This window comes from Zonotrichia albicollis, chromosome 30 (genome assembly GCF_047830755.1).
Source record: "Zonotrichia albicollis isolate bZonAlb1 chromosome 30, bZonAlb1.hap1, whole genome shotgun sequence".
Lineage (NCBI taxonomy): Eukaryota > Metazoa > Chordata > Aves > Passeriformes > Passerellidae > Zonotrichia > Zonotrichia albicollis.
In genome coordinates, this window is record NC_133848.1 from 5,459,915 (window position 1) to 5,486,810 (window position 26,896).

A 26,896-nucleotide genomic window follows, 5' to 3' on the forward strand; every position below is an offset into this window, starting at 1 on the left:
TCCAAATCCGAGCTCTGCTCCCCAAAATCCGAGCTCCGCCGCCGCCCAACCCCTCGGGCTCTGCCCCCCAAACCCGAGCCCCGCGCCCCCAAGGCCCAGCAGACCGCCCGCAACCCCTCGGGCTCTGCCTGCAGCCCTCAGCCCCCAAAACCCGCCTGATCCCCCAAAATCCGCCTGATACCCCAAAATCCGCCTGATTCCCCAAAATCCCCCCCAGCCCCGGTTCTCGCCCCCCCCATCGCCAGCCAGGCCCTGCCCCGCCCCCGCCGGGCCCGGCCCCGCCGCCCCCGCGGGCCTCACCTGGCTCGGGGGTCGCGGGGGGTCTCGGCGGGTTCCCGGCGGTTCCCGGTGGGTTCCGGACGGTTCCCGGTGGCTCCCGGCGGTTCCCGGCGGGTCCCGGGCGGTCCCGGGGGTCCCGGGCCGGGCGGGCGGAGCAGACGCGGCCGCCGCCGAGCGCAACCGGCACCACCACAAACAATGCCGCTGATTGGCCGCCGCCGCCGCCGCGCCCGCCCCGCCTCCCGACCCCAGCCGCGACGCCCATTGGTGCGGCGTGCAGACTGGCATGAGATCTCACCAATTGAATCGCTGCGATCCTCTCTTATCCCGCCTGCCAGCTTTCACTGGTTGTCTCAGCAATGATTGACGTCGCCCTGCACCAATGGGAACGCGCCGAGCTTCCCCGCGGGGCGCCTTTAATGGGTCCCTGAGCCTGAACATCCGGGTACTGCCGGCGGCGCGCGGTGGCGGCGCGCGACTTCTCCCCGGCGCGCCGGGAAGTTTTGTCCCCTCCCAGCCGCCGTACCGGCCCCGGGCCCAGCACCGGCCCCGTTCCGCCGCACGTGGCGCCGCTGCGAGGCCGCGGTGGCTCCGGGGAGGAGATCCCGGTTCTGGGGACAGCGGGCAGAGCCCCCCCCAATGCCCGGCGGGGCCGCAGCGCGCGGGGCTCGGCGGCCGCGAGGCCTCATGGCCCGTGCCCGTATCCAAGATGGCGGCCTGAGGGCAGCGCCAGGGTCCAAGATGGCGGAGCCGGCCTCACTCCCCTCAGGGGGGCTCCGCACCCTCAAACCCCCCCGGTAAATAAAAATGATCCCGGAGCCAGCGAGGAAAATACCGCAGCAGCTTTTATTTACAGGCCCCTGGGGCTGGGGCTGCTATTGCACAGTGCGAGGGGAGGGGGCGGCCCCGAACCCCCCCCAATGGCCACCGAACCCCCCAATGGCCCCAAATCCCCCGGGGGGCACAAACCCAGAGCCCCCCCAGCTGTCCTGGCACCCCCGAACCCCCTCGGGACAGAAATGAGGATGGGGAACCTCCCCAGAGCCGTCCCTGCCCGTCCCACCCGCGCTCTCACTCTGGGGGAGGCTGAATAAATAAATAAAAATATATTAATACTGACATAGAAAACCCGTCGTGAGCCTGGGGGGGCGGGGGTCCTTTTTCCCCACCCTGGAGCATTTGAGGGGGGTCCTGGCAGTCCCTTGAACTTCCTGGAGCATTTGAGGGGGGTCCTGGGGGTCCTTTCCCCACCCTGGAGCAGTTGAGGGTGGCCTGGGGGGTCCCTTCTGCCTCTTGGAGCATTTTAGGGGGGTCCTGGGAGTCCTTTGTCCCTCCTGGAGTATTTCAGGGGGGTCCTGGGGGTCCCTTCCCCATGCTGGAGTACTTGAGGGGGGCTTGGGGGTCTTTTTCCCCCACCCTAGAGCATTTAAATGGGGGTTCTGAGGGTCCTTCTCCCACCCTGGAGTATTTGAGGGAAGTCTTGGGGGTCCCTTGTCCTTCCTGGAGCATTTGAGAGGGGTCCTGGAGCATTTGAGGGGGGTCCTGAGGGTCCCAACCCCACTCTGGAGCATTTGAGGGGGGGTCCTGGGGGTCCCATCCCCACCTCAAGCCTCCCCCAACCCTCAAGGGGGTCCCTGCCCCACTTTGGGGGTGCCCTGGGGGGGGTCGTTCCTATCTCATCCTGGGGGGTTCCCGGCGTTCCCTGTCCCGGTGCCCGGTCCGGGGGGGTTCCCGGTCCCTGTCCCGGTCCCGGGGGTCCCTCAGCACTCGGGGGGCGCCCCGAAGCACCGGCGGCACTCGCTCGCTCGCGCACTCGGGGGCTGCGCCCGCCGCCGCCGCAGCTCGTCCCGGCCCGGGGCCCCGCCCAGCTTGGCCAGCGCCGAACGGTACCGGCGGTCAAAGGCGGCTGGGGGGGGCAGGGGAAGGGGTCAGAATGGACCCCCGAGACCCCTGGTGTCCCCCCTAAACACACCCTGAGCCCCCCAGACCCACCGTGTCTCCCCCGAGACCCCAATGTCACCCAGGTGCCCCTGAGACCCCCAGTGTCCCCCCTCAAACACACCCTGAGCCCCCCGTGTCCCTCTGAGCCCCCTGAGACCTCCAGTGTCCCCCCTAAACACCCCCTGAGCCCCCCATGGCCCTCTGTGCCAACCCCTTTGTCACCCCTAAGCCCCCAATACCCCCGAGGTGACCCCTGAGACCCCCAAGGGTTCCCCCCCAAAACACACCCCCTGAGCCCCCCATGGCCCTCTGAGACCCCTGGGACCCCTAGTGTCCCCCTCCTGAGCCCCCCACACCCACCGTGTCCCTCTGTGCCACCCCCCCCATCCTTCTGAGCCCCCTAAACCAACTGTGTCCCCCCCAAAAACACCCCCTGAGCCCCCCATGTCCCCTCTGTGCCACCCTCGTGTCCCCCCTGAGCCCCCAATACCCCCAAGGTGACCCCTGAGCCCCCCATGTCCCTCTGAGCCCCCCAGACCCACTGTGTCCCCCCTGAGCCCCCCAACACCCCCAAGGTGCCCCTGAGACCCCCAGTGCCACCCCACGGTTCCCCCCGGAGCCCTGAGCCCCCCCATGCTCCCCAAGTCCTTCTGAGCCCCCCCAGGGTCCCCCTGAGCCCCCCATATCCCCCCATATCCCCCCGTGCCCCCCGGTACCGATGTCCGTGTGCTCCCGGCCCAGCGCCGCCAGCGTCAGGAACAGCAGCTCCCGGTAAATGCCCCTGCAGGGGGGACAGGGGGGAGTTGGGGGGATTTTGAGGTATTTGGGATGATTTTGGAGGAATTTGGGGTGGATTTGGGTGGAATTTGAGGGGATTTTGGGTATTTGGGGTATCTGGGGTGTGTCCATACCTGTGCAGGGTCTGGGGGGCCCCGGGGGCTGCCAGGGTCTCCAGGATGGGGGAATTTGGGGGATTTTGGGGTGTTTGGGGTATCTGGGGTGTGTCCGTACCTGTGCAGGGTCTGAGGGGCTCGGGGGGCCACCAGGGTCTCCAGTATGGGGGGATTTTGGGGGGATTTTTGAGGATTTGGAGGATTTTTGGGTATCTGGGGTGTGTCCTACCTGTGCAGGGTCTGGAGGGCTCCAGAGGCCGCCAGGGTCTCCAGGATGGGGGAATTTGGGGGGATTTTTGAGGATTTGGAGGATTTTGGGGTGTGTCCATACCTGTGCAGGGTCTGGGGGGCCTCGGGGTCCGCCAGGGTCTCCAGGATGGGGAGATTTTGGGAGGATTTTTGAGGATTTGGAGGATTTTGGGGTGTGTCCGTACCTGTGAAGGGTCTGGGGGGCCTCGGGGTCCGCCAGGGTCTCCAGGATGGGGAGATTTTGGGAGGATTTTTGAGGATTTGGAGGATTTTGGGGTGTGTCCATACCTGTGCAGGGTCTGGGGGGCCTCAGTGTCCGCCAGGGTCTCCAGGAAGAGCCCGATGGCTTTGTGCACCTCGTTGAGCCCCACGTGGCCCAGCAGGGCCTCCAGGAAGGGCAGCGAGAACGGGCGGGCCGGGGGGCCCCAGGGCTGCAGCCGGGGGGGGATGCTACCTGGGGACCCCAAAACGTCACCCCAGTGACCCCAAATCCCCTGGGATGTCACCTGGGGACCCCAAAACGTCACCCCAGTGTCCCCAATGTCCCCAAATCCCCTGGGATGTCACCTGGGGACCCCAAAGGGTGAGCCCAGAGTGACCCCAAGGTATCCCCAAGCCCCCTCTTTGCTTTTGGCCGTTTCTCAACTCCTTCCATCACCCTGTGTACCCCATCCCCACATCTCCCAATCCCACACCCCCATATCTCCAATCCCACATCCCCACTCCCATATCCCCAAATCCCCCAATCCCCCATCCCAATGCCTGATCCCCCACCCCAATCCCACCCCCCAAATCCCCCAAATCCCCAATTCCCCACCCCAATCCCATATCCCCATTCCCATTTCTCCATCCCCAATCCCACATCCCAATCCCATGTCCCCAACCCCATATCCCCATACCCCCATTCCCATATCCCCATATCTCCAATCCCATATCTCCACACCCAAATCCCCCAAATCCCCAATCCCACATCCCAATCCCATATCCCCAGTCCCAATCCCCCAAATCCCCCAAATCCCCCAAATCCCCAAATCCCCAATCCCACACCCCTAATCCCCAAATCCCCCAATCTCCCATCCCAATTCCCATTCCCACACCCCAATTCCCCAATCCCCAATCCCATACCCCATTCCCATACCCCAATCCCATATCCCCTTTCCGAATCCCATATCCAAATCCCCCAATCCCCAATCCCAAATCTCAACCCCCAAACCCATATCCCCATATCCCAATCCCATATCCCCTTTCCCAATCCCACACCCCAAATCCCCCAATCCCCAGTCCCAACCCCTTTCTCACTGTGCAGCCTCCAGATCACGTAGAGCGGGGGGCAGCTCTGGGGGTCGGGGCTCAGCACATCCCACAGGAGCCTCACCCGGACCCGCGACGGCTCGGGGGGCTGCGGGGCGGGGAGGGGGCTCAGCACCACCAGGGACCCCCCCAGAGACCCCCCAGGGACCCCCAGAGACCCCCAGAATCCCCCAAACCCACCCGGGGGTCTCAGGGGCTGTGCTGGGAACAGGGTTGGGGGGCTCAGCACCACCAAAAATCTCCCCAGACCCCAGAACTGGGGGGACCCTCAAATTGTGGTGGTGAAGGACCCCCAAAGCCCCAAACCCACTTGGGGATCTCAGGGGCTGTGCTGGGAACAGGGTTGGGGGGCTCAGCACCACCACCAAAACCCCCCAGACCCCAGAATTGGGGGGACCCTCAAATTGTGATGGTGAGGGACTCCCTGCCCAGCCCTGGGAATGAGAGGGCACCCCCAAACTGTGGTGGTGAAGGACCCCCAAAAGCCCCAAACCCACTTGGGGATCTCAGGGGGCTGTGCTGGGATCCCAACAAGACTGAAGGATAGAGTTGGGGGGCTCAGGACAGGTTGGGGGGCTCAGAACAGATTGGGGGGCTCAGAACAGGGTTGGGGGGCTCAGGACAGGGTTAGGGGGCTCAGCACCACCACAAAACTCCCCCAGACCCCTTCCCAGCCCCCCCAGAGGCCCCCAAACCCACCTGAGGGTCTGGGGGCTGTGCTGGGAGCCCAGCAGGGCTGTGGGATAGGGTAGGGGGTGTTCAGGACAGGGTTGGGGGGCTCAGAACAGATTGGGGGGCTCAGAACAGGGTTGGGGGGCTCAGAACAGGGTTGGGGGGCTCAGGACAGGGATGGGGGCTCAGAACAGATTGGGGGGCTCAGGACAGATTGGGGGGCTCAGAACAGATTGGGGGGTTCAGAACAGGGTTGGGGGACTCAGGATAGGGTTCGGGGGCTCAGCACAACCCTAACCCTAACCCTAACCCTAACCCTAACCCTAACCCTAACCCTAACCCTAACCCAGCCCCCCCAGAGGCCCCCAAACCCACCTGTGGGTCAGGGGGTGCAGGCTGCGAGCCCAGCAGCAGCAGGGGCAGGGGGATTGAGGGGGGCTCAGCACCCCCAAACCCCCCCAGACCCCCTCTCAGCCCCCCAGACCCTCTCTCAGCCCCCCAAGCTCACCTGTGGGTCGGGGGGTGCGTGCTGCGAGCCCAGCAGCAGCAGGGGCAGCTGGCTGGGCAGCGCCAGGCGCTGGAAGAACCACAGAAGGTTCCAGAAGATGATGGGGTGCTTGTCCACCAGCTCGGGGCGCGCCAGCAGCTCCGCGCCCTCGTTCTCCACCAGGCTCTCGAGCTCCTTGCGCAGCACCAGCGGGCACAGGTAGGCGAAGGCCACGCGCTCCCGGCGCCAGGGGGGCTGCACGGGGGGGACACCGAGTTAGGGGAGGGGGACACGATGGGGACCCCCAAATTGGGAGGGATGGACACCCCCTGCGCTGCCTTGCAATGCTCTGGGACCTGGGAATTGGGGGGGACACGATGGGGACCCCTGAATTAGGGGAAGGGAACAAGCCCTGCCCAGCCCTGGAATGAACTGGGACCTGGAAATGGGCTGTAAAGGGGGGGACACGATGGGGACACCAGATTTGGGGGGGGGTGGACACGAGTGGGACCCCCGAATTAGAGAGGATGGAAACCCCCTGCCCTGCCCTGGAGTGCACCAGGACCTGGGAATGGGCTGCAGGGAGAGGGGGACATGATTGGGACCCCCAAATTAGAGGGGATGGACACCCCCTGCGCTGCCCTGCAATGCTCTGGTACCTGGGAACTGGGGGGGACACAACTGGGACCCCCGAATTAGAGGGGATGGAAACCTCCTGCCCCTGCCCTGGAGTGCACTGGGAACTGGGAATTGAGGGGGACCCCCAAACTGAGGTGGTGAGAGACCCCCTGCCCTGCCCTGCAATGGACCAGCACCTGGGAATTGGGGGGGACACGACTGGGACCCCTGAATTAGGGGAGGAGAACAAGCCCTGCCCAGCCCTGGAACACACAGGGAACTGGGAATGGGGGGGGGCACGTTTGGGACCCCCAAATTAGGGGGGAGGGACACCCCCTGCCCTGGGATGGACCAGGACCTGGGAATGAAGGGGACCCCCAAATTAGAGTTGGGAGACATCCTCTGCCCTGCCCTGGAATGGGGGGGACAACACAATTGGGACCCCCAAATTAAAGAGGGGGACAGGCTTGGGGCCCCCAAATTAGAGCAGGGGGACACCCCCTGCCCTGCCCGGGAACACACCAGGACCTGGGAATTGGGCGAGAAACATTTGGGACCCCCTGCCCAGCCCAGAACCACCAAAGCACCAACAGGGACCCCCAGAGACCCCAAATCCCAGGTGGGACTGTCCCAATCCCCATTTCAGAGATGAAGGAAGGACCCCCCCCCCATTCCCAGCCCCCCATTCCCATTCCCACCCCCCATACCGGGGTCTCAGCGCAGCCGTTGCACAGCCCGGGGGTCCCGGGGGTCTCGGGGGTCCCGTCCAGCTCCAGGCAGCGCCGGCGGTCGCTCAGCACCGGCCCCTGTGGGGAGGGGGGCACCGGGGGGGGGCTGCGGGACAGATGGGGGGGGTCACGGTGATGGGGGGGCACTGAGGGACCCCCAAAGGGTGGAGGGATGGACGGACAGATGGATGATGGATGGATGATGGATGGATGGATGGATGGATGGATGGATGGATGATGGATGATGGATGGATGGATGGATGATGGATGGATGATGGATGGATGATGGATGGATGGATGGATGATGGATGGATGGATGATGGATGGATGGATGATGGATGGATGGATGATGGATGGATGATGGATGGATGATGGATGGATGGATGATGGATGGATGGATGGATGATGGATGATGGATGGATGATGGATGGATGGATGATGGATGGATGGATGATGGATGGATGATGGATGGATGGATGGATGGATGGATGGATGATGGATGGATGGATGATGGATGGATGGATGGATGGATGGATGGATGATGGATGGATGGATGGATGATGGATGGATGGATGATGGATGGATGGATGGATGGATGGATGGATGGATGATGGATGGATGATGGATGGATGATGGATGATGGATGGATGATGGATGGATGATGGATGGATGGATGATGGATGGATGATGGATGGATGGATGGATGATGGATGGATGATGGATGATGGATGGATGGATGGATGGATGGATGGATGATGGATGGATGGATGGATGATGGATGGATGGATGATGGATGGATGATGGATGATGGATGGATGATGGATGGATGGATGGATGGATGGATGGATGGATGGATGATGGATGGATGATGGATGGATGGATGGATGGATGGATGATGGATGATGGATGGATGATGGATGGATGATGGATGGATGGATGATGGATGGATGATGGATGATGGATGGATGATGGATGGATGGATGGATGATGGATGGATGATGGATGATGGATGGATGATGGATGGATGGATGGATGGATGGATGATGGATGATGGATGGATGGATGATGGATGGATGATGGATGGATGGATGGATGGATGGATGGATGGATGGATGATGGATGGATGGATGGATGGATGGATGGATGGATGATGGATGGATGGATGGATGATGGATGGATGGATGATGGATGGATGGATGGATGGATGGATGGATGGATGATGGATGGATGGATGGTGGATGGATGGATGATGGATGATGGATGGATGATGGATGGATGGATGGATGGATGGATGGATGGATGATGGATGGATGGATGGATGGATGGATGGATGGATGATGGATGGATGATGGATGGATGATGGATGGATGGATGGATGATGGATGGATGGATGGATGGATGGATGGATGGATGATGGATGGATGGATGGATGGATGGATGATGGATGGATGGATGATGGATGGATGGATGGACGATGGATGGATGATGGATGGATGGATGGATGGATGATGGATGATGGATGGATGGATGGATGGATGATGGATGGATGGATGATGGATGGATGGATGATGGATGGATGGATGATGGATGGATGGATGGACGATGGATGGATGATGGATGGATGGATGGATGGATGGATGGATGATGGATGGATGATGGATGGATGATGGATGGATGGATGGATGGATGGATGATGGATGGATGGATGATGGATGGATGGATGATGGATGATGGATGGATGGATGATGGATGGATGATGGATGGATGGATAGATGATGGATGATGGATGGATGGATGATGGATGATGGATGATGGATGGATGGATGATGGATGGATGGATGGATGATGGATGGATGATGGATGGATGATGGATGGATGATGGATGGATGGATGGATGATGGATGGATGATGGATGGATGGGGTGTCCCTGGGTGTCCCCGGGTGTCACCTGGGCGCCCGGCGGAGGTCGCGGATCTCGATGCTCAGGAAGGGCACGAAGGAGCGGCAGCAGAAGGGGCACGAGGTGTTGAGGTTGGAGTCGTCCGAGGTCCAGCCGGCCATGAGCTCCTCATCGAACACGAGCGCGGCGCAGCCCGGGCAGCGCGAGCAGCTCGACAGCAGCACCTGGGGCAGCTCAGGCTGAGCCCGAGCACAGATCTGCCCCCCTAAACCCAGATCTGCCCCCAGAATCCCAGATCTGCCCCCAAAGCACAGATCTGCCCCCAGAATCCCAGATCTGCACCCCAAAATCCAGCTCTGCACCCCAAACCCAGATCTGCCCCCCAAAATCCCAGATCTGCTCCCAGAATCCCAGATCTGCACCCCAAAATCCCAGATCTGCCCCCCAAACCCAGATCTGCATCCCAAAATCCCAGATCTGCCCCCAGAATCCCAGATCTGCACCCCAAAGCACAGATCTGCACCCCAAAATCCCAGATCTGCCCCCAAAATCCCAGATCTGCCCCCCAAACCCAGATCTGCACCCCAAACCCAGATCTGCACCCCAAACCCCCTGTGTCCCCCAGGCCCCAGCTCTGCCCCACAAACCCTGCGCCCCAAATCTCAGCTTTACTCCTCAAATCTCAGCTCTGCACCCCAAACCCAAGCTGTGCCCCCCAAATCTCAGCTCCCCCCAAACCCAGCTCTGCCCCCCAACCCCAGCTCCGCCCCCCCTGTGCCCCCCCACCCCCAATTTCCCACCTCCAGGCCGGGGGGCTCCGTGCCCGCCCCCCCATCCGTGCAGGGCTCCCCGGGGGCTTTGGGGGCGCCCCCGCTGCCCCCCGAGGCATCGGACAGGTCCAGCTCGCTGCCCAGCGACACCGAGCTCTGCCATGGGGGGACAGGGGACACACGGGGGTCAGCGGGGCGGCCGGACAGACCGACGGACGGACGGACAGACGGACAGACACGGTACCTCGGAGGCCGTGGACTCGGGCCGCTCCCGGGGCCGCAGCAGGGTCCCGCCGGGGCTGCGCCGTGATTGGGGGGGTGCGGGGGGGTCCCCGTCCCGCTGCTCCGACCCCCGGCGACCCCCGGGATGCCGGGGGGGCTCCGCGGGCCTCGGGGGGCGCTTCCCGGGGGACAGCAGCTGCTGCAGCTTGGCCGCCAGGCCCCGGCGCGGGGTCACCCCCCCGGGACCACCGGGACCCCCCCCGGCACCCCCCCCGGGCCCCTCGTCGCCGCCGCTGTCGTCGGTGGCGATGTCCGAGAGGCTCCCGTCGGCCGAACCGGGGGGGCGGCGGGGAGGGGGCGGGGTGGGGGTCACCGGGAGCAGGGGGGGCTCCCCCGGCCCCTCCCGGGCCGCGCCCGCCTCGCTGCGGGCGGGGAAACTGAGGCTGCCGCTCTTGACGAGCCGCGGGGCCGGCACCGGGTCCCGGAGGCTCCGGCCGGCCCAGGTGGTCTGGCGGTGCAGGGGGGGGCGCGGGGCGGCGGCGGCGCGGTCACCTGGGGGGGGGGGGACGGGACAGAGGGGTCAGGGACTGAACCCCCATCCATGGGGGGGCACAGTGACCTGGGGGGGGACAGGACAGGACAGAGGGGTCAGGGACTGAACCTGAACCCCCATCCATGGGGGGCACAGTGACCTGGGGGGGGACAGGACAGGACAGAGGGGTCAGGGACTGAACCCCCATCCATGGGGGGGCACAGTGACCTGGGGGGGGGGGGACAGGACAGGACAGAGGGGTCAGGGACTGAACCCCCATCCATGGGGGGGCACAGTGACCTGGAGGGGACAGGACAGGACAGAGGGGTCAGGGACTGAACCCCCATCCATGGGGGGGCACAGTGACCTGGGGGGGCAGGACAGAGGGGTCAGGGACTGAACCCCCATCCATGGGGGGGGCACAGTGACCTGGGGGGGGGGGACGGGACAGAGGGGGACGAGGGGGTGTCAATGGGGACAATAATACCCCCCCCCAACACAGGGGGTGGCAGGAGGGGACAGGGGACAATCACCGGGGTCTCCCCCATGCCCTGGAGATGCTCAGAGGGGCTCATCAAGGGGTGTGAGTGGGTGGGCTGGGGGGGATCAGTCACATGAGGGGGACAAGGGGGTGTCAGTGAGACCCCCCCTGACCCCCATAACTGCCCCCCACCCCAGGGAGGTGGCAGGAGGGGACAGGGGACAATCACCCCATGCCCCGGAGATTCTCAGAGGGGCTCAATTACCCACAGGGGTACCAGGGGGTGTGAATTGGGTCCCAATCCCCCCCGTGCCCTCACCAGGGGGGTCCCATTCACTTGGGGGGTACCAGGGGCTGTGAGTTGGGTGCCCACCCCCCCGTGCCCTCACTGGGGGGGTCTCATTCACTTGGGGGGTACTAGGGGGTGTGAATTGGGTGCCCACCCCATCGTGCCCTCACCAGGGGGGTCTCCGTCACTTGGGGGGTACCAAGGGGTGTGAGTTGGGTGCCCACCCCCCCGTGCCCTCACCGGGCGGATCCCATTCACTTGGGGGGTACCAGGGGGTGTGAGTGTAGTGCCCACCCCTCCCCGTGCCCCCCATGCCCTCACCAGGGGGGTCCCATTCACTTGGGGGGTACCAGGGGGTGTGAGTTGGGTGCCCACCCCATCGTGTCCTCACCAGGGGGGTCCCATTCACTTGGGGGGTACCAGGGGGTGTGAGTTGGGTCCCAATCCCCCCCGTGCCCTCCATGCCCTCACCAGGGGAGTCCCATTCACTTGGGGGGTACCAGGGGGTGTGAATGTGGTGCCCACCCCCCCCGTGCCCTCACCAGGGGGGTCTCAGTCACTTGGGGGCTACCAAGGGGTCTGAGTTGGGTGCCAACCCCTCCCCGTGCCCCCCACACCCTCACCGGGGGGGTCTCAGTCACTTGGAGGGTACCAGGGGCTGTGAGTTGGGTGCCCACCCACCCCGTGCCCTCACCAGGGGGGTCCCATTCACTTGGGGGGTACCAGGGGGTGTGAATTGGGTGCCCACCCCCCCATGCCCTCACCGGGGGGGTCTCCGGCCGCTCGCTGCCGCTGCCGCTGCCTCAGGGGCTGCCGGAACTGCGCCGCCCCCAGCACCACGTTCCTGAGCTTGGCCCAGCGCAGCCGCCCCCCCTGCGTCCCCGCCGGCCATTTGCTCTCCAGCACCGCCTGCCGGGGGGCACAGGGGGGGTCAGGGGACCCTCAGGACCCCCACCCACCCCAGGGTGTCCCCTCGGTGTCACCTTGTTGTAGTAGCCGTAGGTGACGGTGTTGGGCACGATGCCGGCGCGCTTCATCTCCAGCAGGACGCGCACGGACAGCACGGGCTCGCCGTACTGCCCGCACAGCTGCATCAGGATGCGGTAGCACACCTGGGGGGCACCCCAGCATCAGCCCGGGGGGCACCTGGGTACCCTCCAGCCTCAGAGTGCCACAGGGGGGGAAAGAGCCCCCCCTCCTGTCCCTGTCCCTGACCCCGCCATGCAGGAGCTGTGCAGAGCCACAAGGACCCCCTGTAGCACACCTGGGGGGCACCCCAGCATCAGCCTGGGGGGCACCCCAGCATCAGCCCGGGGGGCACCTGGGCACCGTGCCAGCCTCAGAGTGCCACAGGGGGGAAAAGCACCTCCCCTCCTGTCCCTGTCCCTGACCCCGCCATGCAGGAGCTGTGCAGAGCCACAAGGACCCCCTGTAGCACACCTGGGGGCACCTCAGCATCAGCCCGGGGGGCACCTGGGCACCGTGCCAGCCTCAGAGTGCCACAGGGGGGGAAACAGGCTCTCGTCCTGTCCCCTGTGAGCAGGGTCTGACACTGCTGGCTGTCCCCTCCTGGCAGGAGCTGTGCAGAGCCACAGGGTCCCCCTGAAAAGGGCTGAGCCCCTTCCCAGCTCCCTCAGGGATTCTCCATTCCCTCCTCCTGCTGCTCCAGCCCCTCCAAGTCCCTCCTGGCCTGAGAACTGGACACAGCACTGGACACTGACCACAGCACTGGACCCAGCACTGGACACTGACCACAGCACTGGACCCAGCATTGACCACAGCACTGGACACTGACCACAGCACTGGACACTGGACCCAGCACTGGACACTGACCACAGCACTGGACACTGGACCCAGCACTGGACACTAGACAGAACACTGGACACTGGACCCAGCACTGACCACAGCACTGGACACTGACCACAGCACTGGACCCAGCCCTGGACACTGGCCACAGATTCCCATTTCCCTCATCCTCCAGCCCCCTCGAAGTCCCTCCTGGCCTGAGAACTGGACACAGCACTGGACACTGGACCCAGCACTGACCACAGCACTGGACACTGACCACAGCCCTGGACCCAGCCCTGGACACTGACCACAGCACTGACCACAGCCCTGGACACTGGCCATACACTGACCACAGCACCGGACACTGGCCACAGTTTCCCGTTCCCCTCAGCCCCCTCAGTTCCCACCCACCCCATCTCCGGTTCCCCAGAAGGTTCTGGAACCGACCCCGACCCACCTCGTCGGGCAGCACCACCTTGTGCTGCTCCATCTTGCGCAGCACGTCGTACGCCAGCTGCAGCGCCCGCAGCTTGGCGGGGGCAGCGCGCACCTGCGTGGGCAGGTACAGGAACCAGAGCCCGTAGCAGTGCCCCAGCAGGCACCGTGCCCACAGCTCGGGCACCGCCGACGACTTCTGTGCCACGCGCTGGGCCACCTTCATCTCCTGGGGACACCAGGGGACAGTCAGGGAACGGGGCTGAGCCGCTCAGTGCTGTGCCCGGGTGGGCACCCGGACAGGTGGCACAGCCCAGTGGGGTCAATCTGGGCACCTGGACAGGGTCAGCCCAATGGGGTCAATCTGGGCACCTGGACAGCTGGCACAGCCCAATGGGGTCAATCTGGGCACCTGGACAGCTGGCACAGCCCAATGGGGTCAGTGTGCCCGGGTGGGCACCTGGACAGGTGGCACAGCCCAATGGGGTCAATCTGGGCACCTGCACAGGTGGCACAGCCCAATGGGGTCAATCTGGGCACCTGGTCAGGGTCAGCCCAATGGGATCAATGTGCCATCTGGGCACCTGGACAGGTGGCACAGCCCAATGGGGTCAATGTGCCCGGGTGGGCACCCGGACAGGTGGCACAGCCCAATGGGGTCAATCTGGGCACCTGCACAGGTGGCACAGCCCAGTGGGGTCAATCTGGGCACCTGGACAGGTGGCACAGCCCAATGGGGTCAATCTGGGCACCTGGACAGGTGGCACAGCCCAATGGGATCAGTGTGCCATCTGGGCACTTGGACAGGTGGCACAGCCCAATGGGATCAGTGTGCCATCTGGGCACTTGGACAGGTGGCACACCTCAGGGACACATCTGTCAGTGTTGTGCCATCTGGGCAATTCTCCAGGTGGCACAAATCACAGGACACTTAGCAGGTGCTGTCCCACCCATCCAGATGCCACAGCAGCCGTGCCCAGGTGCTGTTCCCTCGTGCCCAGGTGTCCCAGTCATGCCCAGGTGCTGTCCCTCATGCCCAGGTGTCCCAGCCATGCCCAGGTGCTGTTCCCTCGTGCCCAGGTGTCCCAGGTGTGCCCCTCACCTGCTTGGTGCGCCGCGGGGCGGGGCTGCTCGGGGCGCTGCTCCTGGCCTGGCACAGCTGAGCCACCAGAGGGTCCCGGGGGGGCTCCAGCAGCTCCGGGCGCAGCGTGGGGAACCCGTCATACCTGGGGGGGGCACAGGTGAGGGGAACCCGTCATACCTGGGGATGGGCACAGGTGAGGGGAACCCGTCATACCTGGGGATGGGGGGCACAGGTGAGGGGAACCTGTCATACCTGGGGGGGGCACAGGTGAGGGGAACCCGTCATACCTGGGGGGGGCACAGGTGAGGGGAACCCGTCATACCTGGGGGGGGCACAGGTGAGGGGAACCCGTCATACCTGGGGGGCACAGGTGAGGGGAACCTGTCATACCTGGGGGGGGCACAGGTGAAGGGAACCCGTCATACCTGGGGGGGGGGCACAGGTGAGGGGAACCCGTCATACCTGGGGATGGGGGGCACAGGTGAGGGGAACCCGTCATACCTGGAGGGGGCACAGGTGAGGGGAACCCGTCATAGCTGGGGATGGGGGCACAGGTGAGGGGAACCCATCATACCTGGGGATGGGGGTACAGGTGAGGGGAACCCATCATACCTGGGGATGGGGGCACAGGTGAGGGGAACCTGTCATAGCTGGGGATGGGGGCACAGGTGAGGGGAACCTGTCATATCTGGGGATGGGGGCACAGGTGAGGGGGTTTGGGGACGGGGACACGGGAGGGCCCCGGGGGTCTCACCTGTAGCGGGCAGGGGGCTCGGCCCCGTCGGGCCCCGCCGGCTGCTCCGGGGGGGTGATGAACACCGTGTGCTCCCCACCCCGGGGGTCGTCCAGCTCCATCAGGGGCGTGTCCTCGGGCTTCTCCAGGTCCACCTGCACCTGGGGAGGGGGCGGGGTCAGCAGGGGGATGGTGGGGACACAGGGACACATGGAGGGGACAAAGGGACACATGGAGGGGACAAAGGGACACACCTTGTGGACACAGGTGTGAGGAACTCGAGGCAGGGAGCAAGGGACACATGAGGGACACGTGGAGGGGTCACAAAGGACACATGGAGGGGACACAGGGACACATGGAGGGGACACAGGGACACATGCAGGGGACACAGGGACACACGGAGGGGACACAGGGACACACGGAGGGGACACAGGGACATACCTTGGGGACACAGGGATACATGGAGGGGACAAAGGGACACATGGAAGGGACACAGGCACACATGGAGGGGACAAAGGGACACACCACGGAGACACAGGTGTGAGGAATTCGAGACAGGGAGAGAGGGACACAAAAGGGACACAGGGACACACCTTGTGGACACAGGTGTGAGGAATTCGAGACAGGGAGAGAGGGACACAAAAGAGACACAGGGACACACCTTGTGGGCACAGGTGAGGAACTCGAGGTGGGGAGTGAAGGACACACAAGGGACACGTGCAGGGGACACAGGGACACACCTTGGGGACACAGGGACACATGGAGGGGACAAAGGGACACACAGAGGGGACACAGGGACACACCTTGGGGACACAGGGACACACGGAGGGGACAAAGGGACATATGGAGGGGAGCCAGGGACACACCTTGTCGACACAGGTGCCGAAGAACTCAAGGCAGGGACTGAGTGACACACAAGGGACGTGCAGAGGGGACACAGGGACACACGGAGGTGACACAGAGGGGACACAGGGACACACCTTGGGGACACAGGGACACATGGAGGGGAGCCAGGGACACACCTTGTCGACGCAGGTGTCGAAGAACTCGAGGCAGGGCTCGCGGTCGCTGGCGAAGGAGCAGTCCTCGATGAACTGCGTGAAGAGCTGCGTGCGCAGCAGCTGCCCGTAGAAACGCTGGTAGGCCCGATCCCGGGAGCGCAGGAACCCTGGGACACAGAGGGGACATTGGGGACATTGGGGACAATGGGGTGGGATCAATGGGATCGCTGGTACACCCGATCCTGGGAGCGCAGGAACCCTGCGACACAGAGGGGACATTGGGGACATTGGGGACATTGGGGTGGGATCAATGGGATCGCTGATACACCCGATCCCAGGAGCACAGGAACCCTGCAACATGGCGGGGACATTGGGGACATTGGGGTGGAGTGGGATCAATGGGATGGGATGGGATGGGATGGGATGGGATGGGATGGGATGGGATGGGATGGGATGGGATGGGATCAATGGGATGGGATCAATGGGATGGGATCAATGGGATGGAATGAAATGGGATAGGATGCGATGGGATCAATGGGATGGGATGGGATGGGATCAATGGGATGGGATGGGATGGGATGGGATGGGATGGGATGGGATGGGATGGGATGGGATGGGATGGGATGGGATGGGATGGGATGCACAGGATGAGATGGGGTGCACAAGATGGGATGGGATTCACACAACGGGATCAATGAGATGGGATAGGATTGGATGCACAGGATGGGATACACAGGACTGGATGGGACAAAGACAAGCTGGATTCAGCCAGACAGGACAGCACAGAACTCATGTTCTCACACCCCCTGTCCCCCCCAGCTCCCCATTTTCCCCCCTCACCCTGCAGGGCGAACAGGCTGCCGGCGTCGCGGCCGGCCGGGGCGGGCACGATGGGGCACAGGATGGGATGAGATGGGATGGGATCAGTGGGATGGGATGGGATGCACAGGATGGAATGGGACAAAGACAAGCTGGATCCAGCAGGACAGGACAGCACAGAACTCATGTTCTCACACCCCCATGTCCCCCCCAGCTCCCCATTTTCCCCTCACCCTGCAGGGCGAACAGGCTGCCGGTGTCACAGACAGGACAGCACAGAGCTCACAGGGACCCCCCCATGTTCCCCCCAGCTCCCCATTTCCCCTCACCCTGCAGGGCGAACAGGCTGCCGGCGTCACGGCCGGCCGGGGCGGGCGCGGGCGCGATGGGCCGCAGGAAGGAGCGGTACCCGCGCAGGGCACAGGCCATGAAGCGCAGGAACGCCGCCCGCGCCTCCAGCTCCAGCTGTGCCCGCCGCGCCCCCGCGGCCTCCGCATCGCTCAGAACCAGCTCCGGGGGCTCCTCCTCGCCCGGCGCGCTCAGCACTGCGGGGACACGACGGGACAGGGTCAGCAATGGGGACACGACAGGACAGGGTCAGCAATGGGGACACCGGGGACATGGATGGGACAGGGTTGGTACTGGGGACATCGGGCTGGATGGGACAGGGTCAGCAATGGGGACATATAAGGGAAAGGGTCGGTACTGGGGATGGGGATGGGACAGGGTCAATACTTGGGACAGGGATGGGACAGGGTCAGCAATGGGGACAGGGATGGGACAGGGTCAGCAATGGGGACACAGAGGGGACAGGGTCAGCAATGGGGACACGACGGGACAGGGTCAGCAATGGGAACACAGAGGGGACAGGGTCAGCAACAGGGACACAGAGGGGACAGGGTCAGCAACGGGGACACGACGGGACAGGGTCAGCAATGGGGACACGATGGGACAGGGTCAGCAATGGGGACACAGAGGGGACAGGGTCAGCAATGGGGACACAGAGGGGACAGGGTCAGCAATAGGGACACAACGGGACAGGGTCAGCAATGGGGACACAGAGGGGACAGGGTCAGCAATGGGGACACTGGGGACAGGGTCAGCAATGGGGACATATAAGGGAAAGGGTTGGTACTGGGGATGGGGATGGGACAGGGTCAATACTTGGGACAGGGATGGGACAGGGTCAGCAATGGGGACATGATGGGACAGGGTTGGGACTGGGGACATGGATGGGACAGTGGTGGCACCAGGGACGTGTATGGGATAGAGGTGGCACCAGGGACATGGATGGGACAGGGTCGGTACTGGGGACATGGATGGGACAGTGTCGGCACCGGGGATACAGATGGGACAGAATCAGCACCAGGGATGCCCAGCCAGACTGGACAGCGTCAGCACCGGGGACATGGATGGGACAGGGCTGGCACCAAGGACATGGATGGGACAGGATTGGCACCAGAGACACCGGGCTGGACAAGTTCCACAACCACAGAGCCCCAAGGGTGGGGTCAGTTGGGAAGCAACAGCCAGGGAATGAGGGAGTGAAGCCACAGCTCTGATCCTGCTTGGGAAATGCTCCCAGGCATTCTCCTGGGGGGAATCCAGGGGGGGATTCAGGGTGGTGTTTGACCCCAGTGGCTCCCTCCCAGTTTGGGCCATTCCATGATAACAGCAGAGCTGGGGGATGACCCCCAGACTGCCCAGGACCCCCAGGCCCCCCACTCACGCTCATCCAGCTGCTGGGACAGGCTGTGCAGCGAGGCCAGCAGCACCTTGCAGGGCTTGCGGGGCAGCGCGCGGGGCGACAGCAGCTTCCTCTCCTCGCTCCTGGGGACACAGACACGAGGGCAGGACGGGACCCCCGGGACCCCCGAGACCCCCGGGACCCCCTACCCACCCCAGCCCTGGGGACACTCACTGGAAAATGGTGTTGGTGTCCAGGTCGACGAAGATGACGTCGCGGGGGGGCTCGTAGAGGTCGAAGTAGCTGGAGTGGATGCCTACAATGAAGGGCACGGGGGCACACAGCACGTCAGCCAGCGCCAGCGGGCACAGCGGGATGTAGGGGCACTGCCAGCGCAGGGGGAAGATCATCTGGGGACAGGACAGGGTGGTCAGCGCCGCGGGGCCCCCGGCAGGCGGGATGGGGGGCCCGGCGCCGCGGGGTGGGGGCTCCAGAAGCACCCATGGCAGCGGGATGCCCAGTCCTGTGGGATCGGGGTGCCCAGCAGCACAAAGTGGGGATCCCCAGCACCACGGCAGGGAGATCTCCATGGCAGGTCCTCAGCACTATGGGATCAGTGCTCCCAGCACCTCAGGACAGGGATCTCCAGTGCTGAGGGATGCCAGTCCCCAGTGCCACAGGTCCCCAGCACTGAGTGGTGACAATCCCCGGTGCCACAGATCCCCAGTGCTGAGGGACAGCAATCCCCAGTGCCACAGAATCCCAGTGCTTAGGGACAGCAATCCCCAGCACAGCAGGTCCCCAGCACTGTGGGATCAGCATTCCCAACACCACAGTACAGGGATTCCCAGTGCCACAGGTGCCCAGTGCTGAGGGACAGCAATCCCCAGTGCCACAGGTCCCCAGTGCTGAGGGATGCCAGTCCCCAGTGCCACAGGGTCCCCAGTGCTGAGGGATGCCAGTCCCCAGTGCCACAGGTGCCCAGTGCTGAGGGATGCCAGTCCCCAGTGCCACAGGTCCCCAGCATTGAGTGGTGACAATCCCCGGTGCCACAGATCCCCAGTGCTGAGGGACAGCAATTCCCAGTGCCACAGGTGCCCAGTGCTGAGGGATGCCAGTCCCCAGTGCCACAGGTCCCCAGCACTGTGGCACCAGGATCCCCAGCACAGCAGGTCCCCAGCACCATGGGATCAGCGTTCCCAACACCACAGGACAGGGATCTCCAGTACTGAGGGACAGCAATCCCCAGTGCCACAGGTCCCCAGCACTGAGTGGTGACAATCCCCGGTGCCACAGAATCCCAGTGCTGAGGGACAGCAATCCCCAGCACAGCAGGTCCCCAGCACCGTGGGATCAGCGTTCCCAACACCACAGTACAGGGATTCCCAGTGCCACAGGTGCCCAGTGCTGAGGGATGCCAGTCCCCAGTGCGACAGGTCCCCAGCACTGAGTGGTGACAATCCCCAGTGCCACAGATCCCCAGCACTGTGGCACCAGGACCCCCAGCACAGCAGGTCCCCAGCCCCACGGTGGCACGTCCCCAGCGTCCCTCGGTGTCCCCTGCGGTCACTCACCGCCACCAGGGCTTCCCCCACGCTGGTCAGGACATCGGGGCGCAGCGAGTGGATGAGCAGCTTCTGCTCGGTGAGGACGGCCACCAGCAGTGCCACGGCGTTGTCAGGGCCCAGGTTCTGCAGCAGCGTCAGGAAACTGGCCCCGCTGAGGGTGGGGACATCACCTGGTCACCCACAGCCCCCTCCCCATCTGTGCACCCCAAACTGTCACCCACAGCCCCCTCCCCACAGCAGCCCCCAAACTGTCACCCACGGCCCCCTCCCCACCTGTGCACCCCAAACCTGTCACTCACGGCCCCCTCCCCACCTGTGCACCCCAAACTGTCACCCACAGCCCCCTCCCCACCTGTACACCCCAAACTGTCACCCACAGCCCCCTCCCCACCTGTACACCCCAAACCTGTCACCCACAGCCCCCTCCCCACCTGTGCACCCCAAACTGTCACCCACAGCCCCCTCCCCACCTGTGCCCCCCACAGCAGCCCCCAGCCCTACCTGAGGGGCAGTGGGGAGGACACGGGCCGGCACAGCAGCAGGCTGTCATAGGGGGACATCTGCAGGGACACACGGACAGCGTGGTGGGGGACACAGGGACACACTGGGATGGGATGGGGTGGAGTGGGACTGGATGGGATCAATGGGATGGGATCAATGAGATGGGATGGGACGGGATGGGATGGGATCAATGGAATCAATGAGACGGGATGGAATGGGATGGGATGGGATCAATGGGATGGGATCAATGGGATCAATGAGATAGGATGGGATCGATGGGATGGGATGGGATGGGACTGGATGGGATGGGATCAATGGGATGGGATCAATGAGATGGGATGGGATGGGATCAATGAGATGGGATGGGACGGGATGGGATGGGATCAATGGGATCAATGAGATGGGATGGGATGGGATGGGATCAATGGGATGGGATGGGATCAATGGGATGGGGTGGGGTGGGATGAGATTAATGGGATGGGATCAATGGGATCCATGAGACGGGATGGAACGGGATGGGATCAATGGGATCAATGGGATGGGATGGGATGGGATCAATGAGATGGGATGGGATGGGATTCTCTGAGCTGGGATGGGAACAATGGGACGGGACGGGATCGGGATGGGATGGGATGGGAACAATGGGACGGGACGGGACGGGATGGGGATGGGACGCTCACCCCGCCCAGGTGACTCACCTGCACCAGGATGCGCGGGCGCTGCGGGGACGGGAAGGGCACGTTGTGCATGAAGTGCGAGATGTGCCTGCGGGCGGAGCGGCCCCGTCAGCGCGGGGGTGGCCGCGGGCCCCCGTCCCCCCCGGAGCCCCCCCCGGACCCCGCTCACGTCTCCAGGGGCAGCACGTGGGGGCCCGAGATGGAGTAGCGGTAGATGAACATGAGGAACTTGCGGAAGACGTCGAAGAAGGGCCAGTGGGACAGCACGCAGATGCTCTTGCGCGTGTGCAGCGAGCGCCCCGGCACCGGCCGCCGGTCCACCACGCTGAGCAGCCCCAGGCGCAGCGCCTGTGCCTCCGACAGCCGCTCCCGGGGAAACGCCTCGTGGAACTGGATGGCGGCGCCGTACACCTGCGGGCACCCCGGGCTGTCAGGGCGCTGGGATCCCGGGCCCATAGAGCTGGGCACCCCTGGCACCAGGATCCCTGGGCCACGAGGGATGGGAACCCCTGGCATTGAGGATCCTGATCCCACAGTGCCAGGAATCTTGGGTACAGGGACCCCTGCGCCATGAGGGATGGGAACCCTTGGCACTGGGATCCTGGGCCCATGAGGGATGGGAACCCTTGGCACTGGGATCCTGGGCTCATGAGGAATGGGAACCCTTGGCACAGGAATCCTGGGGCCACAGAGCTGGGAACCCCTTGGCACAGGGATCCTGGGCCCATGAGGGATGGGAACCCCTGGCACCGAGGATCCTGATCTCACAGTGCCAGGAACCCATGGCACCAGGATCCTGGGCCCACAGAGCTGGGCACCCCTGGCACCAGGATCCCTGTGCCATGAGGGATGGGAACCCCTGGCACAGGGATGCCGGTCCCACAAGGGAACCCCTGGCACTGGGGATCCTGGGCTCATGAGGAATGGGAACCCTTGGCACAGGAATCCTGGGCTCATGAGGAATGGGAACCCCTGGCACCGAGGATCCTGATCCCACAGTGCCAGGAATCTCGGGCACAGGGATCCCTGTGCCACGAGGGATGGGAACCCCTGGCACAGGGATCCTGGTCCCACAAGGGAACCCCTGGCACTGGGATCCTGGTCTTATAGCCCTGGGAACCCTGGGCACTGGGATCCCAGACCCACGAGGGATGGGAACCCCTAACACTGAGGATCCTGGCCTTATAGCCCTGGGAACCCCTGGCACCAGGATGCCAGTCCCACAAAGGATGGGAACCCCTGGCACCAGGATGCCAGTCCCACAGCACTGGGAACCCCTGGCACTGAGGATTCCTGTCCCATGAGGAATGAGAACCCCTGGCACTGAGGATCCCTGTCCCACAGCCCTGGCAACCCCTGGCACAGCAATCCCAGTCCCACGAGGCTGTGGGTGCTGTGGGCACCCACCCCCTCCCATGGCACCGGGGACCCCCATGCCACCCCCCAGCCCCCTGTCCTGCCGTGCCTTGTCCCCCGAGGCGCCGGTGAGGACGAAGGTGGAGAAGACGGGCAGGGGGTACTTGGTGCCCACGGGCCAGCTCTCGATGGTGGCGCCCATGGGCAGGCAGAACACGGGCACCGACTCGGGCAGAGGGAAGGACTCGCTGTCCTGCTCGGGGTAGCGGCTCAGCAGCCCTGCACGGACACACGGACAGCCGGACACATGGACACCGGACAGCGCCATCAGCCCCCCGGGTCATCTCACCCACCCACCCCAGTGAGGAGGGGGCAGCCAGGGGAGTGCCCACAGCTCCCCAAAACCACCCCCAAAAGGAAACACAACTGCCCCCAATGCCAGTAAGGCACCCCAGTGTCACCCCAGTAAGGAACTCCATTGTCACCTCAGTAAGGAACACCACACTTCCCAGTAAGGGACCCCACTGTCACCCCAGTAAGGAACTCCATTGTCACCCCAGTAAGGGACCCCATTTCCCAGTTACAGACCCTTTGTCACCCCAGTAAGGGACCCCATTGTCCCCTCTCCCAGTAAGTGACCCCAGTCCCCAAAGCCTGGCAAGGCCCCCAGGGGTGCTGGGGCAGCTGAAGACCCCACCTTGTGCTCCCCAAACCCCCCTGAGGAGACCCAGGGGCTCCCCCAAATCAGCCCCACGCTGGCTGGAGGTGGTTAATCAACAGAGAAAATATTTTTAAAAATAATAACAACAACAACCAACTCTGGCTGCCCCTGTGAGCCCCCAGAACCCCCGTGCCAGGTCCCCACCTGCCTCGTAGACCAGCGTGTTGTCCTTGGCCACGGCGATCTTGTAGCACAGGAACAGCGCGGGGCCCCACTGCAATGGAGGATCGGGATTTTGGGGCTCAGCACGGGCAGGGCGGCACCACGGGGACGAGAGGCGCCCCCCAAACGCACCATGCTGGTGTTGAGGTTCTTGTCCACGCGGCAGAAGGTGTGCGGCGTGCTCTCGCCCTTGCTGGGCATCACCAGGCAGATGTCGGTGACGCCCAGCGTGTGGTGCCCGGGCGGCTCGGCCGCGCGCCGGAACGTCAGGAACGTGCGCTGGTGGCCCGGCGAGCCCGCGGCCAGGTTGGCAGAGCGGCTGTAGGGCGTCGTGTCCAGGAGCTGGCAGCCCGGCTTGGGCCGGTCCTTGCCCTCATAGTGCACCCTGAGGGGTGGGACAGTGTCACAAATGGGTTTTACCAAAAATCCGTTCCTTGGGATTGCTCCTCCTGAGAGGCTCCAGGAACAAAATGTAAATAATGGTTATCTGCTGCTGCGGGATGCAACAGGTGCACCTGGGATTGGGCTCATGTGATTGCTCCTAATTAATGGCCAGTCACAGTCAGTGGATCTGTGATTGATCTCATGTATTTGTTTCTAATTAATGGCTAATCACAGTCTTATGTAGTTGTTTCTAATTAATGCCCAATCACTGTCTCGGTCACTCACAACCCTTTTGTTACCATTCTTTTTCTATTTTTAGCTAGCCTTCCAAAGAAATCCTTTCTTCTATTCTTTCAGTATAGTTTTAACATATATCATAAAGTAATAAATCAAGCCTTGTGAAACATAAAATCAACATTGTCATATCGACCCTCATCCTAAGGCCCCTGTGAACACCATCAGAGGGACAGGGGTGAGGGGAACTGCCAGTGGCACCTCCAGGGTCCTTCCCAGCTTCCCAAACTCTTCTCTCTCTTCATTCTTTTCCACCTTCCCAAACTCTTCCCCTCCAGGTTCTTCCCCAGATTCCCAAACTCTTCCCCCTCTGGGTTCTTCCCCAGCTTCCCCAAATTTTCCCTCTCCAGATTATTTCCCCACATCCCAAACTCTTCCCCCTCTGAGATCTTTCCCAGCTTCTCAAACTCTTCCCCCTCCAGGTTTTTCCCCAGCTCCCCAAACTCTTCCCCCAGCCTGCTGTGACCCAGAGCAGGACTCGGTGCCCCCCACTCACCCCAGCTCGATCAGGGGGGGTTTGTCCCGGCCCCGTTTGTAGCACAGGAACATCTGGGGGTTGTTGAGCAGCCCCGCGTTGAGGTCCACGGGGTGTCCGGACGTGCTGGTCTCGATGCAGGTGAAGCCCTGCGGCACCTCCTCGCCCTGCGAGCGGATGATCACGGCCACGTCCGTGATGGGCTCCCCGGGCCGCGCCGGCCGCGGCTGCTGCTCCTCCTCCAGCGCCCGCGAGCCCTCGGCCAGCCCGGCCACCACGAAATAATCCACGAGCTGCGGGGGCTTCTCGTCCGACATGGCTCCAACAGCATCTGCGGGGACACGGCCGACGGTGCCACCACCCCAGCGGGGACGGGACGGGAACGGGACGGGAAGGGAGGAGGTTCCGGTCACGCCGCGGGACACGGGGACCCTCCGGAGCCTGCAGCCACCCCCAAGAACGGGCAGGACCCGTCGGTAGTGCCCGGAGAGGGGACGGACCCCAACCCAGAGGCAGCCCCGGTTCGGGGGCTCGCTCCTGCTTTGGGGACCCGCTCCCTTCTGCGCCCCTGCTTTGGGGACCTGCTCCGTTCTGTGCCCCCTCGCTGTCCCCAGCGCCCCCAGGCCGAAAGATCCCCCCGTCCCCAAAGTCCCCTCGGTCCCCGGAGCCCCCCCGGTGTCCCCAGCCCCCCGCGGCACCCCCGGTTTGCCCACGGGGAGCGGCGGAGCCGGAGCACGGGGGCAGCAGGAAAGGGGAAGGAAGCGGCGCCAGGCCCGGGCCGCGCACGTCACCCCGGCCCCGCCACACCGGGGGGGCCGCACGGCCGCGACCCCACCGCGGACACCGCCCGGGACACCGGGGTGGCTCCGTGAGCCCGGTGCGGAGGTCGCGGTCGCTGCACCGAGGGGTGCCAGCAGTGACACCCCCTCAGCCGGGCGGGGACACCCCCGGGGACAGCGACAGCGACAGGGACAGCCCTGCCTGGGGTCACCTCCTGCCGGGGCCTGCGGGGGTTCCCATCCCCGTGTCCCCCCCCGGAGGATCCTCTGTCCCCGTGTCCCTCCCGGTGTGGCCTCCGGAGCGTTCCCCATCCCCGTGGCCGCCCCGGTGCCCCCCCGGCCGGCCCCGCATCCCCGTGTCCCCCTCCCGGTGACTCCCCCACATGCGGCCCACAGAGCCCAGCCCCGGCCCCGCAGCCCCCGCGGGACCCCCGGCCCGGCCCCTCCCGGTTCCCCCACCCCCCCCTCCCGGTACCTGCGGGCCGGGCCGGGCCGGGCCGGGCCGGGGCCGCGTCTTTGGGCTCCGCTGGGCCGCGACCGCGCGCCCGCCCGGCGCCCGCCCGCCACAGCGCCCCCTGGCGGCGGGGAGGACTCGGGGACCCGCCGGGGGACACCGCCCCCCGCCCCAAAAACTCAGAACCCCCCGAAATCCTCAGAGCTGCCCCAAAATCCTCAGAACCCCCCACCAAAATCCTCAGAATCCCCTCTCCAAAATCCTCAGAATCCCCCTCCCCAAAACCCTCAGAACCTTCCCTCAAAATCCTCAGAGCCCCCTCCCCAAAATCCTCAGAAAATCCTCAGAACCCCCTCTCATAAATCCACAGAACCCCTCCAAAATCTTCAGAACCCCCTCCCCAAAATCCTCAGAAAATCCTCAGAACCCCTCCAAAATCTTCAGAACCCCCGCCCCAAAAACTCAGAAACCCCCTCAAAATCCTCAGAAAATCCTCAGAACTCCTCCCCAAATCCTCCGAAACCCCTCCCCAAAATCCTCAGAAACTCCCCCAAAAAGTCTCAGAACCCCCTCCCAAAATCCTCAGAAACCCCCTCCCAAAATCCT

At 64.0% G+C, this 26,896-nt stretch overlaps 2 protein-coding genes across 5 annotated transcripts in view; both read right to left on the reverse strand.

Moving 5' to 3' along the window:
- The window catches only part of GATAD2B (GATA zinc finger domain containing 2B), a 38,794-nt gene extending 38,294 nt beyond the window's left edge, over positions 1 to 500 (reverse strand). Inside the window, 1 exon segment of the mRNA XM_074529708.1 lies at positions 301 to 500. The gene's annotated coding sequence lies outside the window, so the exon portion shown is untranslated.
- Positions 501 to 1,663: 1,163 nt separating this feature from the next.
- Positions 1,664 to 26,451, reverse strand: DENND4B (DENN domain containing 4B). Of its 4 annotated transcripts, none has more exons than XM_074529705.1 (28): positions 26,312 to 26,426; positions 25,079 to 25,388; positions 24,037 to 24,289; positions 23,887 to 23,956; positions 23,131 to 23,300; positions 21,835 to 22,076; positions 21,687 to 21,753; positions 20,989 to 21,047; positions 20,494 to 20,638; positions 19,154 to 19,329; positions 18,962 to 19,062; positions 17,562 to 17,777; positions 16,435 to 16,580; positions 15,434 to 15,573; positions 14,698 to 14,821; positions 13,618 to 13,824; positions 12,356 to 12,484; positions 12,137 to 12,281; positions 10,093 to 10,622; positions 9,879 to 10,004; positions 9,127 to 9,302; positions 7,158 to 7,284; positions 5,854 to 6,087; positions 4,662 to 4,761; positions 3,651 to 3,816; positions 2,937 to 3,001; positions 2,015 to 2,185; positions 1,664 to 1,978 (listed from the first exon to the last, which is right to left on the reverse strand). In XM_074529705.1, exons 2-27 carry the CDS (start codon positions 25,372 to 25,374, stop codon positions 2,040 to 2,042), a joined length of 4,356 nt encoding a protein of 1,451 aa, XP_074385806.1. In that variant the 5' UTR covers positions 25,375 to 25,388; positions 26,312 to 26,426; the 3' UTR covers positions 1,664 to 1,978; positions 2,015 to 2,039. The 4 variants fall into 4 exon arrangements, with proteins under 4 accessions (XP_074385806.1, XP_074385805.1, XP_074385808.1 ...); XM_074529704.1 differs by having other exon boundaries at positions 1,664 to 1,962; positions 2,002 to 2,185; XM_074529707.1 differs by having other exon boundaries at positions 1,664 to 2,185; positions 26,312 to 26,451.
- Positions 26,452 to 26,896: the final 445 nt, after the last annotated feature.